This window comes from Neodiprion virginianus, chromosome 1 (assembly GCF_021901495.1).
Source record: "Neodiprion virginianus isolate iyNeoVirg1 chromosome 1, iyNeoVirg1.1, whole genome shotgun sequence".
NCBI lineage: Eukaryota > Metazoa > Arthropoda > Insecta > Hymenoptera > Diprionidae > Neodiprion > Neodiprion virginianus.
Window position 1 is genome coordinate 29,992,087 of NC_060877.1, and position 13,898 is coordinate 30,005,984.

General features: G+C 41.3%; 1 protein-coding gene and 1 non-coding gene across 18 annotated transcripts in view; both read right to left on the reverse strand.

Moving 5' to 3' along the window:
* LOC124296701 (NAD kinase-like) overlaps nucleotides 1-13,898 on the reverse strand; it is a 39,274-nt gene that overhangs the window by 9,288 nt on the left and 16,088 nt on the right. For 7 of the 17 annotated variants that reach the window (XM_046746974.1, XM_046746965.1, XM_046746964.1 and 4 more), the window contains exon 2: nucleotides 288-371. In XM_046746974.1, the coding sequence (XP_046602930.1) occupies nucleotides 288-371 (84 nt within the window). Of the gene's footprint in view, nucleotides 1-287; nucleotides 372-3,263; nucleotides 4,193-4,232; nucleotides 4,529-4,777; nucleotides 5,172-6,487; nucleotides 6,626-8,215; nucleotides 8,454-13,898 lie in introns of those variants that run through there. The other 10 variants (XM_046746972.1, XM_046746971.1, XM_046746970.1 and 7 more) reach the window with 10 other exon arrangements.
* Trnae-cuc (transfer RNA glutamic acid (anticodon CUC)) lies at nucleotides 9,004-9,075 on the reverse strand. Its single transcript has one exon. It is a non-coding gene; the product is annotated as a tRNA-Glu (tRNA).

The following is a 13,898-nucleotide window of genomic DNA, read 5'->3' on the forward strand; positions in this document are numbered from 1 at the left end:
TTTTCCGCGTCTCGTTTTGCAGTTAACAGGAATAACCGATTGTTTTTCCATCTATGACGTGATTGTTTTCAGGCAAATTGAAACAATATAAAAATTTATGAATCCTGCAGCGTATTAAATAGAATTGTGGAACGACCGAGTTATCTTTATTCGATGGGTGTAAAATAGTTCGATATTGAAGCAATAGTGCCAACCGTATACAGCACAATTCGACGCATGGTTCTATACGAGTATTGACGAAAACTTGAAATTTACGAAATGCATATTACGGGTATACGTGTACTTACATGACCATAGCAGAGTTCTTCATTATTCGACCGCATGGCCCAAACTGTTGGATCGGACTCGGAGCATTCAGGCTTCTAGTTCTCCTGTAACAAGAGATAATAGAAAACGTCATTAGAAATGTTTACGCATGCCTAAACAATCGAACAGTGATAAAATTGGAAACAATCAAGATCAGATAGCTGTAGAGCTGTGACAAATTGTCTCGACACTCATCGTCAAAGCTAGACAAAGGTTATGTACATATTTATATAATAGGTGATTCAAAATATTATTATAGTCACACTCATCGTCAAAGCTAGACAAAGGTTATGTACATATATTATTGAATCTTGGTGAGCGGTCATAGAAATGTAAAACGTATTTTCGTTAACGTTTCGGCCCGGATATGGGCCCTCTTCAGAACGATTAATTTTTTTTTTTTTTACCTCAAGTTCTGAGGAGGGCCCATATCCGGGCCGAAACGTTGACGAAAATACGTTTTACATTTCTATGACCGCTCACCAAGATTCAATAATATATTATCTACGAGGTCGAGAATTCTCACCCTTCACTTTAAAATTGGGTTATGTACATATTTATATAATAGGTGATTAAAAATATTATTATAGTCATACATATATTACAGTGCACTGACGGGGTGTTGAAAATTATTTTACACAATACATTAACTACGTTAAATTGTATTCTGTTGTAGAAGTGTTGATATTGGTATAAGGTGACGATTGGCCCGCGATAGATTGGAAATTGTTGTAATTAATTTACACCGCATGGCATGTTATCTCACCTACCAAGCGTGTAAAATAAAATGTGATATTTTCGGTACGAGTACGATACCCAAGAGTATCAATCAAGTAACTGAAACATGTTTTTTAGCTTAAAAATCATAGGTACTATCTAGCTGTGTAGTTTTATCGATACAATTTATACAAATTGCTGTGTTACCCGCAATCTGTTCCAGAATGGTTGATAAATTATCTGTTATTCTTTTATTTGTGAGTCGATGAGCACGTGATAGCAGCGTGTACGAACGTATGCAGAGACCCATCGAATGATACCGCGCGTGTGGTGGAAGTCATTCGAAGCCAACAACCTATTGACCTCGGTGACACGGCCTATAAATGCACCAAATCTCTGCACTTACAAAGCGTGACTAAGATATTTTGCTTTGTCCCTTTACCAAGCTGCAAAAACCGTACGAACGATAAGCATTTAATTACATACTTACTTAACGTTTCGTCGTTGTTTGAATAATGGGTAAAATGCGTATTGAATTGAAAATGTGCTCCACGGGAATATTTTCTTTACATTTGTTTTTACATTTCTTTAGGACACTGTAATATATAACGTACTAGCAGCCCATCCCGGCTTCGCACGGGCATATAATAATATTAAGTAATAATATAAATGTTATTTTTCTAGAAACTCACTGTAAACATTGTGTATTTTCTTTTATTATATTATTATATGCCCGTGCGAAGCCGGGATGGGTTGCTAGTGTAGCTTATAGGTATGACACGTTCGTAGATTTACCATAGCAGCGCCATCTATTGATTACTTACTCAACCCAGTCGAAAGGTATCGACATCTGTTAGAATCATTTGGAGTTAACAGATAATTGTGACTGTCAAATAATAACAGACAATTAATTAGCAATAAAATAAAATTGCGACTATAATTTGAGATTTAAACTATCCTATCTCTCAAGTTGGATCGAACTGCACATGGTGTGCGTATTTTATTATAATCGGTTAAGTGGTTTAGGAGTCCATTGAGGACAAACATCGTGACACGAGATTTATATATATTAAGATGTGGAAATGAAAAATTTCTCCAATGCATTCTCTTCTGTTTACAACGTCTATTTTATAAATACTTGTCTATTAGTTTGTGTCACGCAATGAAACGGTGCTTTCTATCGGTTGATTTTCGAGCTCAATTACAACCGATCATCGCAACATCAAAAGCGATCAAAAGAGCTTCAGACGATTATCACAGATTATAAAGACAGTTATAAACTACAATTATTGGTGGGAATAAAATTGAGAAATATTGAGTGAAATTGTAATTGTGTGCTTTATCGCTGTAGCGAAAAAACGAGAAGGTCGAACCGTATCTAGTTATCAAGTTAGAATCGTTCTTATGTAAGGTCTCCAAAATTCAATATCATGATTCCGTTCCGTTCAGTCGAAGAAGCAGGAATGGGAACGTTACCTCAAAACTCCACCTTCGATCTTGGACTGCCCCTCAATCTTTGTCAGATTGATATACCTTACGATTCCCACCTAAACACCGGTCGCGTCTAACCACAAGACAACGTCCATGTCAGTGACTGTTACATACGAAAACAGCCTCATGATTTGAGTTTTCACCTTGGCGCAACCGTGCACTCATTATGCATATATTACCATGTGGAAAAATTTAAGGTCATAATATATGCTTGACAAAAGTGTTCGAAAACTGCGTGAGAGACGATTTTATCAATAAGGAACAAGGAGGTGTAGTACTAGGTGCAAATTCCACTTTATGCACGTAATGCGTAGAGCAACATGTCGAGTCGATGATCCATCATCCTTGTAAGGCCGCCGAGCCGCACATGGCGCTCCGTATGAGGAGAAATGAGATACGAATAAAAAAGAATTTTTTACCTTATTCCGGATCTCATTTCGAGATCTTTGACCGACACATCGCTTCTGTGATCGTGAGTAGAATACTTAATGAGAATTGTCGGCACTTGACGACGAAATTTGTGCTCGCAAAGAGGTCATTTTAACACGAGTAGTCTGCGGTAGTCAGTCTGCAGACGTCTGATTGATTAGAGTTAAATGTCACACATAGAAAAAGTGAAAAATTTATGAAGGAAAGTGAATTGCGCAGTCAGAATAGGTCGTTCATTAGACCGTACGTATTCAAAACGAACTGACAAGGGTATGGAAAACGTCTCGGTCGACGAGATGAGAAGAGATGTTTCAAACTACCTGAGAACCCTGTTCCGAGGACTTCCTAGCGGGAGTCTTGCCAGTCCATTCTCGAGCTGATCAATCTCGTAGGAGCTGTCCGCATGCCCGTTGCTTTCGACGACTCGGAGAGGAGGCACCTGGTCGGCCATCCTACGTTACAGTGTGTCGAACGCGTGTCCGAAGTCCCAAGCACGAAACTCACCTCAGTATCTATCCGTCACTATTCGATTAATCACTATATTCGACCGTCTTAATCACAATCATTCAGTATCGAGCGCGGAAGGAGAATGAAAATAAGAAGGAAAAAATTAGCAACCAATAACTCATAAAACAAACCGGAGGTCAAGGATAAGAATCTAGCCGCGAGGATCCGGTGTCGTAACGAGCTGCGGCGGAATCTTTTTAAACCGCGACGTTTAAAACTTTACGACACGGTACACTGGTTGGATTTTTTCGTTGTTTTGCTCATTCGTCTGGACTTTTTACATACATGTAGATTTTTCACTGGTGTATATTATAGCTGAACAAGAACATACTTAATGCATCGCTTCGAGCTGAGCTTTGAACGACAGTGGTAATCACGTGTGTGTGTGTGTGTGTGTCTCGGATAGCTACAATGAATACCGATGACAGAAGAACGCGTACGGCGAAGTCGTGAAAATTTCATTTGTAACAGAGTTTCGGGTAAATTTTGATTAACAATTACGTAGGTGCCTTCAGGAGTCGTGTAAATTTCACTGCGAATGGAGCAAAGCAACGATTAATTCAAACGATCGCATATGAGGGACGTGTGTTTTGCACGAAACACTATGCAAAAAAATTAAACTGGTAAATCATAATAATGGGAGGATGCGAGCAGGCGGTGGTAAGAAAATTCTCTTTGTAATAAATTTTCACGAAACACGGGATTAAACTGATCGCAAAACTACCGCATAAATGGGCGGATACCAGACAGTAACAAGGAAATGAATTTAAATCGTAACGATCGATATTCCGTCAGCTGTAGATCCGATCGTCAGCACTTCACAAACCGATTACGGCCGCGATGTACAGAGGTTTCGCAACTGCGTTGCACACCGGTTGTCGTCGTTGGCGTATAACGAAAACTCGCTGCGGAAACATCGTCAGTGCGATAAAATAGCGGAGGCACCTTCACAGATCTCGCCTGCTTCATTCCAGTCCGACGATGAACTGAGAAGCCCCCGGCGTCGTCGCCGATCTCGAGGACGTAGGCGTCGTCGCTGGTCGAGTCGTCCTTGAGAAGCCTTGGTGGGACAGGAGTTTCAGCGAAACACAACGCAATTTCACCTGATCTCCAGTCACTGTGCGAACCGCGACGCAAACTCGCGAAAAGCTTCGATAACCAGGAGCTAGAGCGAAGCGCGACAATCTCGAGCTCAGTACCGAGATTCCGATTTATCCTCCAAGTCGGCGGCACAAAGAAACGTCATTTTGCTGATTGCGTGTGCGACAAGGCTGATTGCGAGAGAGATAGAGAGATAGAGAGATAGAGAAAGAGAGAGAGAACTCACGCTGATCGAGACGGAACAACTCCTTTTCCTTAATGTGCTGCTCGACCACTGACCACTGACCGACTGACCGGCGACCAACACGCGTAATGGACGGAAACTTGCCGAGAAACGCGTTTCACTTGAGGCGAACCCGCCACTGGGACTCAGGGCCCCTGTTGCCGGTTAACTGAGAAACGATTTGCCCCAGGGCGGTGGGCAATTAAGGAATTCCTCGGAGATGGCCGAACGTCCCGCCGACCACGTGACGATAACGCGAGGCCTCGTGGTGACGGCTATAACCGACGGACACGGGCTTCAACGACGATGGGGAGATAGTGTCAGACCGGTGGCGGAATAAGCCATTCGTATGTGACGAAACTGTTGTTTACACGAGGCGTTTACGCCGTGGAAATCAGCCGCGGGGCATTCAGATCACAAATTATACTCGCCGCGAACGCGTCGGATCTGAAAGTATGTACTGTGGTGAAAACACATTTTCACACGACTTTTCGTCTCGTCGTAATTGGGTTGTTATACGCCCCTGATAACAGCTGGCGGTTATTACTTCGCCTTGAGATGTAATTAACTCGAGGATAATCATTACGACGTATATATGTGTGACATAACCTTCAGGGTTTTTGTATTTCATGCCGGAAATTTTAAACTCTCACCGTTCGCTGAACGTGATTCAACGCAATGATAAATCGTCTGCGAATTTGTTTGCCGTCAATCTTTTCCAACTATCACCTGATTCGATAACCAGTTTATTACCCCCAGGTGCATAGAGTTTAATGAGAATTCGGTTTCGTGTTTCCAAAATGTGTTTTAACACAGTGGCAGGTACTCGTCTGCACTGGCAACTCTTAAAGACGACGATGAAAATTTTAATAATGATATTTGCATTTTCCAGTTTGAAGAATTGGAAAAACTATGAGAATCTATCGACAGAACTAAGGATACAAAAATAGAATACTCGTACGAAAAATATAGAGTTGCGAATGACAAAAGGTTTACACGCACAATCGAGCTGAGAGTTTTGTAATATTATCTACAACTCGGAAGTTTTCAAGTTAAGCCCGTTTAGCACGATACACTCTTGTGAGATATTGTATGCCGATCACTCGAGTCAAGCGGAATCGAGTTCGGCTTTCTCCTGATCGGCGGAGAAATCTCTAGGAGAAAGAATGGCGGTAGGAACGTTGCTCGATATTATCTTATATCAGATATACCGCAAGCGTCGCGATGATTGCACCCAAAATGTTAACACAAAATGTTCACAACACATTACGAACAAGGAACTCATTATTCGCACCAAGGCGGCTGGTAGAATCGCGAAAAACTAGAGATCGCAAAATATATCAGCCGGCGTATCGACCGCAGGTGCGACGTAAAACGCATTGCGAAAAGTAATGAAGCATTTGACGCGTAGCTTGTATAATGAAGTAATCTTGTAAGCTACAAGAAACATCACGCTTATCACGCTGTTCGAGCTTCGGACGATGCGATATTAATTATCAGTAAGTTATGAGACGTTCTACAGCGTCAAACAGTCGCCGGTAATATCGAATGGATTATAAGATTCGGATTGAGATATTCGTCTGCAGTTCATATAATTACAACTCGTGGATCAGTTGCAGATCGATTTGGTGCCCGTGCATGACTAGGAAAAATATATAAGATGATTTATCATAAGAAAATATTCAATTTTTGCGCAACAATGTCCGTATTTACCTTTTATATGTATATACGTTGAGAATGACAATGTTCTTTGCGAAGTGGAACAATGTAGAAAAAATTTGCGCAGTGAGTCCAACTTCCGGAAAAACTGCTGCTTAAGACACGAGTTTTTATTTGAAGCTTTAATTGTGCAGTCTGGCAAATTTTTTAAACACGAGTAGCAACGATCATCTTGCAAAAACGTACAACAAATACGTTCTGCAATCCGAGTAACCCAACGGACGTGTAGACGTTAAAGATAACCGCGACCAACTGCGTGCTGCGTCAAATTCAATGGCACGCTGAAGATATCGTTCTATCGCTGAATAATATATGTATGTGCCAAGAGGGTAGAACACGAAACAAACAAAACTAACTGTCAGCATTTTCAATGAGTGAAATATTGTGCAGTTAAGAAAAAAACCACGACCTTTTAGTGCTTGATTATCACGAACTAATGACGTAGATATGATACTCGCCGACGTTGAAAACCACCAGTAAACATATGCGCTGTGTAAAAGTCGATGCAATAATAATCGTCGAATAAATTGGATAAAAGCGGAAGTCATATAACTAGGCAAGTGAGTATTTTTTATACTTGATCGAAATATCCCGACGTAAGCAAGTGGAAGTGAAGAAAGCAAGCAAGGAATTCACTCTCACTGTTTTACCACATTTTGCACTGAATCAATTCATTCTCTTGTTTGCCAATCGATCATCACCAATTATCCTTTGCCGAAAGCGAAGGGCTCTAGTTATCGTACTTTCTAATCACAGTAACGAGGAATTCGTACACATGTAACGCAGAGTGAGAAATCTAGCTCGCGTCATTAACCGCAGCATAGTTCAAAATAATGCTAGTGCTTCGGAATTTATCGCAACCCCTAAATTACATGGTTTCGTTTGTACCCAGATGCATTTAATCTCTACAACAATTAACTTTAATTGAGGCGATTGGTAGCTTCTTGCAATAGTTACTAAATGATTAATGTCCGATGTTTGACATACACCTTGAAAAACAGTTCACAAAAAGAATTCGAATAATTTTACACGAAGTGTAATCGATGATACTATTCGAACAGGTCTTTCAAGTTTATCTCTCAAGTCCGTGATTAAGTAATAATTCAAGTGAGTTGAAGTGGGGTCAAGTCACTCGAGACCGTATACGAAGTAATTTCGAGCCACTCAAATTGACGTCAAGTTACTCAGAGACGTCTGAAGTCACGAAGCTTGGAGAAAAATATTGCTGCAGTTGTGTAGTTAGTTGCAAGTGTTTGTTAACGAGTATAATATAAACTTATACCGTGGAAATTGGCGCAGGTATGTGGAAGCTGTAACGTACGCGCCTTCACCAGTCTTCGGTGTTTAAAGAGAGCGGCGTCCAATAAAAACAACGCACATGCCGGCGTGTAAATTGCCTCGAAATTTCGGGAATACCTTTCTCCTTAATGCAGGATCCAGGTGACCCGAAGTCTCGCTGTGTGGCTCGGTGGTTCTAACTACATGAGAGTTAAATTTTCCGAGCCTTCGTAATAACCTCTCAAGTAAGTCACTCGGTTTGGAGAAGTCGGGGAACTTGGCAGATCCAGTCAACTCGGCAGAGTTAAAAATAAATTTTCCCAACCTGTATCATCGTCCGAGAGATAGAGAGAGTTGGTCCTGTTCTTAGACAAAGTAGCCGGTCTAGTTGCGGGTCAGAGGGGCCAAATACCCAACGAAAAGGAGAGATTCAATTTTACTCACTGCCGGAGCAGACGACGCGACAGAGTTTGCAGGTTGTCTCCTACCTTAACTCCATCTCTGCGTCATCGACGAGACTGGTACACCTGGACAACGAATCCATTGATTACAGGCACGTCGTGCGCGCGACGAAACAGGTTGACTATCGGAACGGAGTACGACACTTGTAGCACCTCCCAAGTATCACACTACAGGTTCACCTGCACAATCAGCTCTGTACATCACTTTTCGACGACACCGTCGTTTCGCCGTTAGAGACGCGACGCTTCTGGCGCATCACGGATACTTCGAGGCGGTTTGCGTTCCGACGCACCGTAACGTCTGCGCATGTTCCTCAATTATCTTGGGATCAATTCAAGGGGCCGTTACAAGGAACGCGGGAGGAAGTTCCCTTATGGAAATTGATCAACCAACTACAATGGAGATAGAGAAACAAATGTGTAGATAATTTTTACACGACTTTTACAAACATTGTCGCTAAAGACTTGACATTTTATGATCGACAAGTGTTTACCGTTTGTAGGTAATTGCTGGGTGTTAAAATTGTAACTGAAGCGAAACAAAAATAGATCACCGTCTAAGGTTCGCACGGAACACATGTGTGAATTGGCAAGGGTTCTGCATGGTCAGAGAAAGAGTGGCATCGCGTTATACTTTGATTTCTCGGGTACTCGTTTTTGTCTAAATCGATGTGGAGCCAGAACAAAATCTTTGAGGTAAAAATAACGAGGGATCAAAATCGAGCAATAATTTTAATAATAAGTGCAAAGACAGAATTAAGAAAAAAAAATTTCCGGTACCGGGAATCGAACCCGAGCCTCCTGGGTGAGAGCCAGGTATCCTAGCCACTAGACCATACCGGACATTACGATGGATACGGGGCGTAATGTATACATTTTGAAAATTAACTAAACGAACAGCGTGACCTTCGACTTTGAATTTTTCAATTACACGAGAACGTGACCCGATGGTGTTTTCTCTTTTTTCTTTTTTTTTGTACATTTTGCGCTGGTAGTTACTCGTATCAACTAACAAAGAATTGAGAATCTACAGCGGTTGCATCATAAATATAAAAATTTCAAATTAGTTTGCAACAACAGCAACACCAACAACAAGAACAACCTCAAGACCGGCAATGTATTCGCGAGAGGCAGGCAGAAGAACGCGAAAATATCATCGCAGAAGCACGACAACGAGAAGGCGAACAGCGAGTAGAAGTGGCATCAACCCTGAGAGGTAAATATAACTCAATGTGTATGCGCGCATTGAAGTGTAAACAGAGAATTAAGAGAATCGCGAATTATATAAGGCCGGAACTGTCGAGGCAAGTAAATACCCTGCTACAAAGCAAGAACGAAGAGATCGAAAACTCGCGTGTGAGGCCGGAGAAGAAACATATATTTAGCAAGAACGCTATATACCTATACGGCCTGCAGGCTCTTGGCGCAAGAGACTGATAAGCGCACCGATACGAAGCCGTTCTATGTGTATACCCGGAAGAAAATCGATACCCTACAGAGGAAAATCGAACGTGCGAAACAGCTGCGCGAATACGGGACAAATAACACGCGCTTCACAAAAAAATTTAAAAAGACAAGCCCAGGAGATCAAGGGCTTAAAAATGACGCCGTCTCAGCTTATACGCGCTAGTGAAGAGAGACTAAAATCTCTTCGGTGTAAGGAGGAGGTGCAACTTGCGAAAGCCGAGGCACTTGGACTGAGGCGAGAGTTTGGAATAAACCGTCGAGTGAGACGATCTTTCGGAGCAAAGCGCGCCCTTTCTTCCCTGATGCGACGGTCACGGAAAACTACTTTAAGGGGGCGTATGCGCCACTTCGCGGAAACGAGATTTCACCGAATTTCAACGCGTGGCTAGAACGAATGCAGGAGCACACAGATGCGCATGATTATTCGCAACAACTGGAGCCCGCGGAAATCGAGAGAAAAAAAATCGTATGTGCGATTAAAAAGCTCAAAAAAAAAACGGGGGGAATGGGCCTGAGATCAATAAGAGACCAAACAGAAATTCAGTACGTGAGGAAGAACATCTACCTCCAGCATCACCCGGATATGGGTAACGTCAGAGAGCGATTCCAGAAACTCGCGAAGAAAGGGTGGAGAAGCCCGATCATTGACGGGGAGAGCGTACTGGAAAAATATAGGGTTGAAATACCAGTAAAAGAGGACGATGAGACGGTGAGCGCTTACGCAAAAAGATCGGTGAGAGAGGTGTAAAAAGCGCAGCAAGAGAAACTCATGCGTTCATGGACAGCTCGATGCACTACGCGAGAATAGTGGAGCGGGAGAGCGAAAAAAAAAAAATCAGTTTGCCGGCGCTCTCAGATATCAAGCTCGACGATTTACTATCAGAGCGGTGCTTTAGGCGACAGTGGCTCCGGAATGCAGTTAAAATTCGGTAAAGCGACGATCCTCGCAGAGTACAGCTGGAAAAATCGACGAGTGAAGATATCGGCGGGCGTAAAAGTGCAGACAGATCCGGAACTGTACCATAAGAGGCCGGACATCATCGTGATAGTGCTGACAAACCCGGACATCGTATATATATATATATACGAAATTGCAGTGTAGCGTATCCAGAACATCAGGACGCAGGAGGGGATAAAGAGAGTGCGATACCAGAAGAATTCCGCGGTTCATGTGACGTCGGCGAGGTCATCTACACTGATGAATTTGCCGAGTCCATGCGATGTCTGAGAAAGATGGGTTCGAGCGAGAGGCAAGTAAACGGCCTAATTGATCGATGCAGCACGGAAATCTGTATATGGACGGCGAAAATCCTACTCCGAAGAATAAATCGTCAGACAACGTGATCTCTATTCATTTCTTTGTATTGTTTTATCTTGTAAAGTAGCTTTTCATTTGACACATGTGTGTGTATGTAGTATCACAGAATCTTTTTCCATTGTTAGGCAATTTGCAGAGTCCAAAATGGATATAATTATTGTACATAAACAATGGAAATAAATATATATTTACTAGACCATACCGGATTCGTTGATACGAGTTTGAGAATTGTCGGTCACTAATGACAATTATGCTGTGTTTTAACAGTCTAATTAAGTTTAATCGTTGACTAAAAATTTTTTCAAATGTCTTGTCAACCAGTGAAAGAAAAACTTTCCGAGCAATAATTATTATATCGCTTGTCAACGAACTATTGGTTTACGTTTATCCATCAGCGTCATGCGACTATCGGTTTAACAATAAGCTGCAAACATAACTTCGCAGCTTTTTTCGATTATTTATTGCAACTGTAGCATGACAAGTGGTAGAGATTCTACGGTATTAACACGCGACTGAATCACCAGGCCTTCTACTTGACTGTATCTCCTCACGTTTGCGCGATGAAATTACGTAGGTGGTGAATATAAAATCTAATGCAAAGTAATCAAGACTGCAAAATCAGCCACGTGGATTCGCCACGTAAATCAGTTTTACAGCAAGTTACTATTTCGGCACAACCATCAACGAATCACTACACTTATACGCTACACAATATAATGACGGTAATATCGAATCACTAAGAAGTCACAGAGAGCTGGTCGGATTGTTGAAATTTCAGAGGTCCCATTTTCAATATTCGCCTGATTCCATTCGGACATTATGCGATGATTTATTGACCCGGTTTTCATAAGGTTCCGTTAAGGGGGGAAACCAGTTTAGACCGATCGAAAAATCTTCTTTTTTTATTGCATGAATCGTTAGTACAACTATTCAAGAATATGTGGTCAAAATTTCAAAGCAAAATTCCCATTAGTTCGAATGCAATGAGCACTTAAGTGACCGCCCGTCGGTTCTGTGAAGAAGCGCACGGTAATTATAACGGAGCGGTCGCCCAGACCCTTCTTTTCTAGCTACCTGCCTCAATACCGCTGTACTATTGAATAATAGAATGACGCATATGAGCAAGAAGAGGGATTGCTATATGGTGCTGGAATAGCTGATTAACCGGTGAGCATTTTTTATAATTAATTACTGCCTTGAATTTCTCCTTTTCGCTACATTTTATTTCAAACGCGTTTTTCTCGAAACGACTTTTTTTCGACCAGCGTACATTCTAGCTCAAAAAGTTATTGGTCAATCGTTCTGAAATTTGGTGTAGATATTCTTTATTCAATTCCACGTAACATGAACCAAATACGGGGATTATATTGTTATTAAAAATATATGTTTTTATGCAAGAAAGATGAAAAAATATAGTATAAAAACATGACATTGTGTTCAAACACCTCAAAAACATGCAATTTTCAATTTGTTTGATAAAAATTAGGTTCATATTCTTAGAAAATATGTTTTTAATGAAAAAAAAAAATCCTGATGATTACAGATAAAAACTGCGACGTCAGGGATGCACGCCAGCCAAATGCTCGGATGGCAATCGCCAATGGACTGCACGCGGTAACTCCACTATTTCCGGCGGAAATCGTTTGAAAAAATTTTAAAGTGTACTTGAAAACATAAATAAAATATCCTCCAAGTTTAAACAATTTGTGATTATTCCTTCCTGGTTAAAAAAAAATCATGAAAAACAGCAAAGTTTCGACCTCATAAACCGGTTTCCCCCCTAAAGTCAATAATCGGTTAGAGGTCAATAAAATTATTATAAAACCACAGGCAAAGATTGCAGCCAAAGGAATATAGATCAAAAACGTTTGCTCTATTCTTGATATCGAAGTAGAATCTGACCCCGTATGATTTACATAGTCTTCTCGTGTTTCAGTGCATCCATGCACAGTTCGTACGGCAAGTTACGCCTGGAATAGGTTACATTTAGCACGGAACCGAAGTAAAGAATAAGCCGCTCTGTTATAATCGTTGACCAATCATCAGGCGGACGGATATCCGCAATGGAAAGTACCTAAGGTCATTGTCAGGACAGGAGCATCGCGTGCCTTAATGGTATGGACTCGATATTTTGGAGCGGGAATATTCCACGCATTAATAAGCAACCAGCAGCGCGAGGAGATGTGAGCATGTATAATGTATTATATACATGTATATATGTATATGTAGAGTGGTTAACGCCTGCCTGGTATCATATTGTGTAGACGTCGAGCTTGCCATTCGTCAATTCAAATTCACCCGACAGGATAAATCAATTTGACAGTGATTTATCGCCAGGTCCAAAGTATGGGATCAAAAAAAAACAAAAAAAATTTCCAAACTAACGATCCACTACTCACAATCAGCAGAATCCAGAATCAAATGTTTGTAAAAAGGAATCGAATGTTTGCGAGTCGATAACTACAGGAGCACGAAATTAGTACAATCGTCATACAATAATTGCTGCAAACGTGCAATTTTGTGATATTATAAGATGCAGAAATGTTCCTAGTTTGAATTCTTTCAACGGAAATCCAAACAAGTTTCGAGATTTTATGAACTAATTTTGTGAGTATAGGCGAAATATAGTCAAAAGAGAGAGTCACGAGGTTGGCTCTCAGCGAGGGTTTATATTCGCCGCCGGAATTCGAGTCACAGAAGTGGAGTTGAGAGCTTTGGTAGCATGGAAGAGGTTTGAGGCATGCGCGTCCAGCCGCTGCTGCTTGACCCGCCATCTGCCGGATTTGCCGCGCAAATTACGAATGTTCCAGTTTATCGCGAACGCACTTCCATCGATCATTGTTTACGGTATATGAATTTCATATTAATTCGTACGAACAAT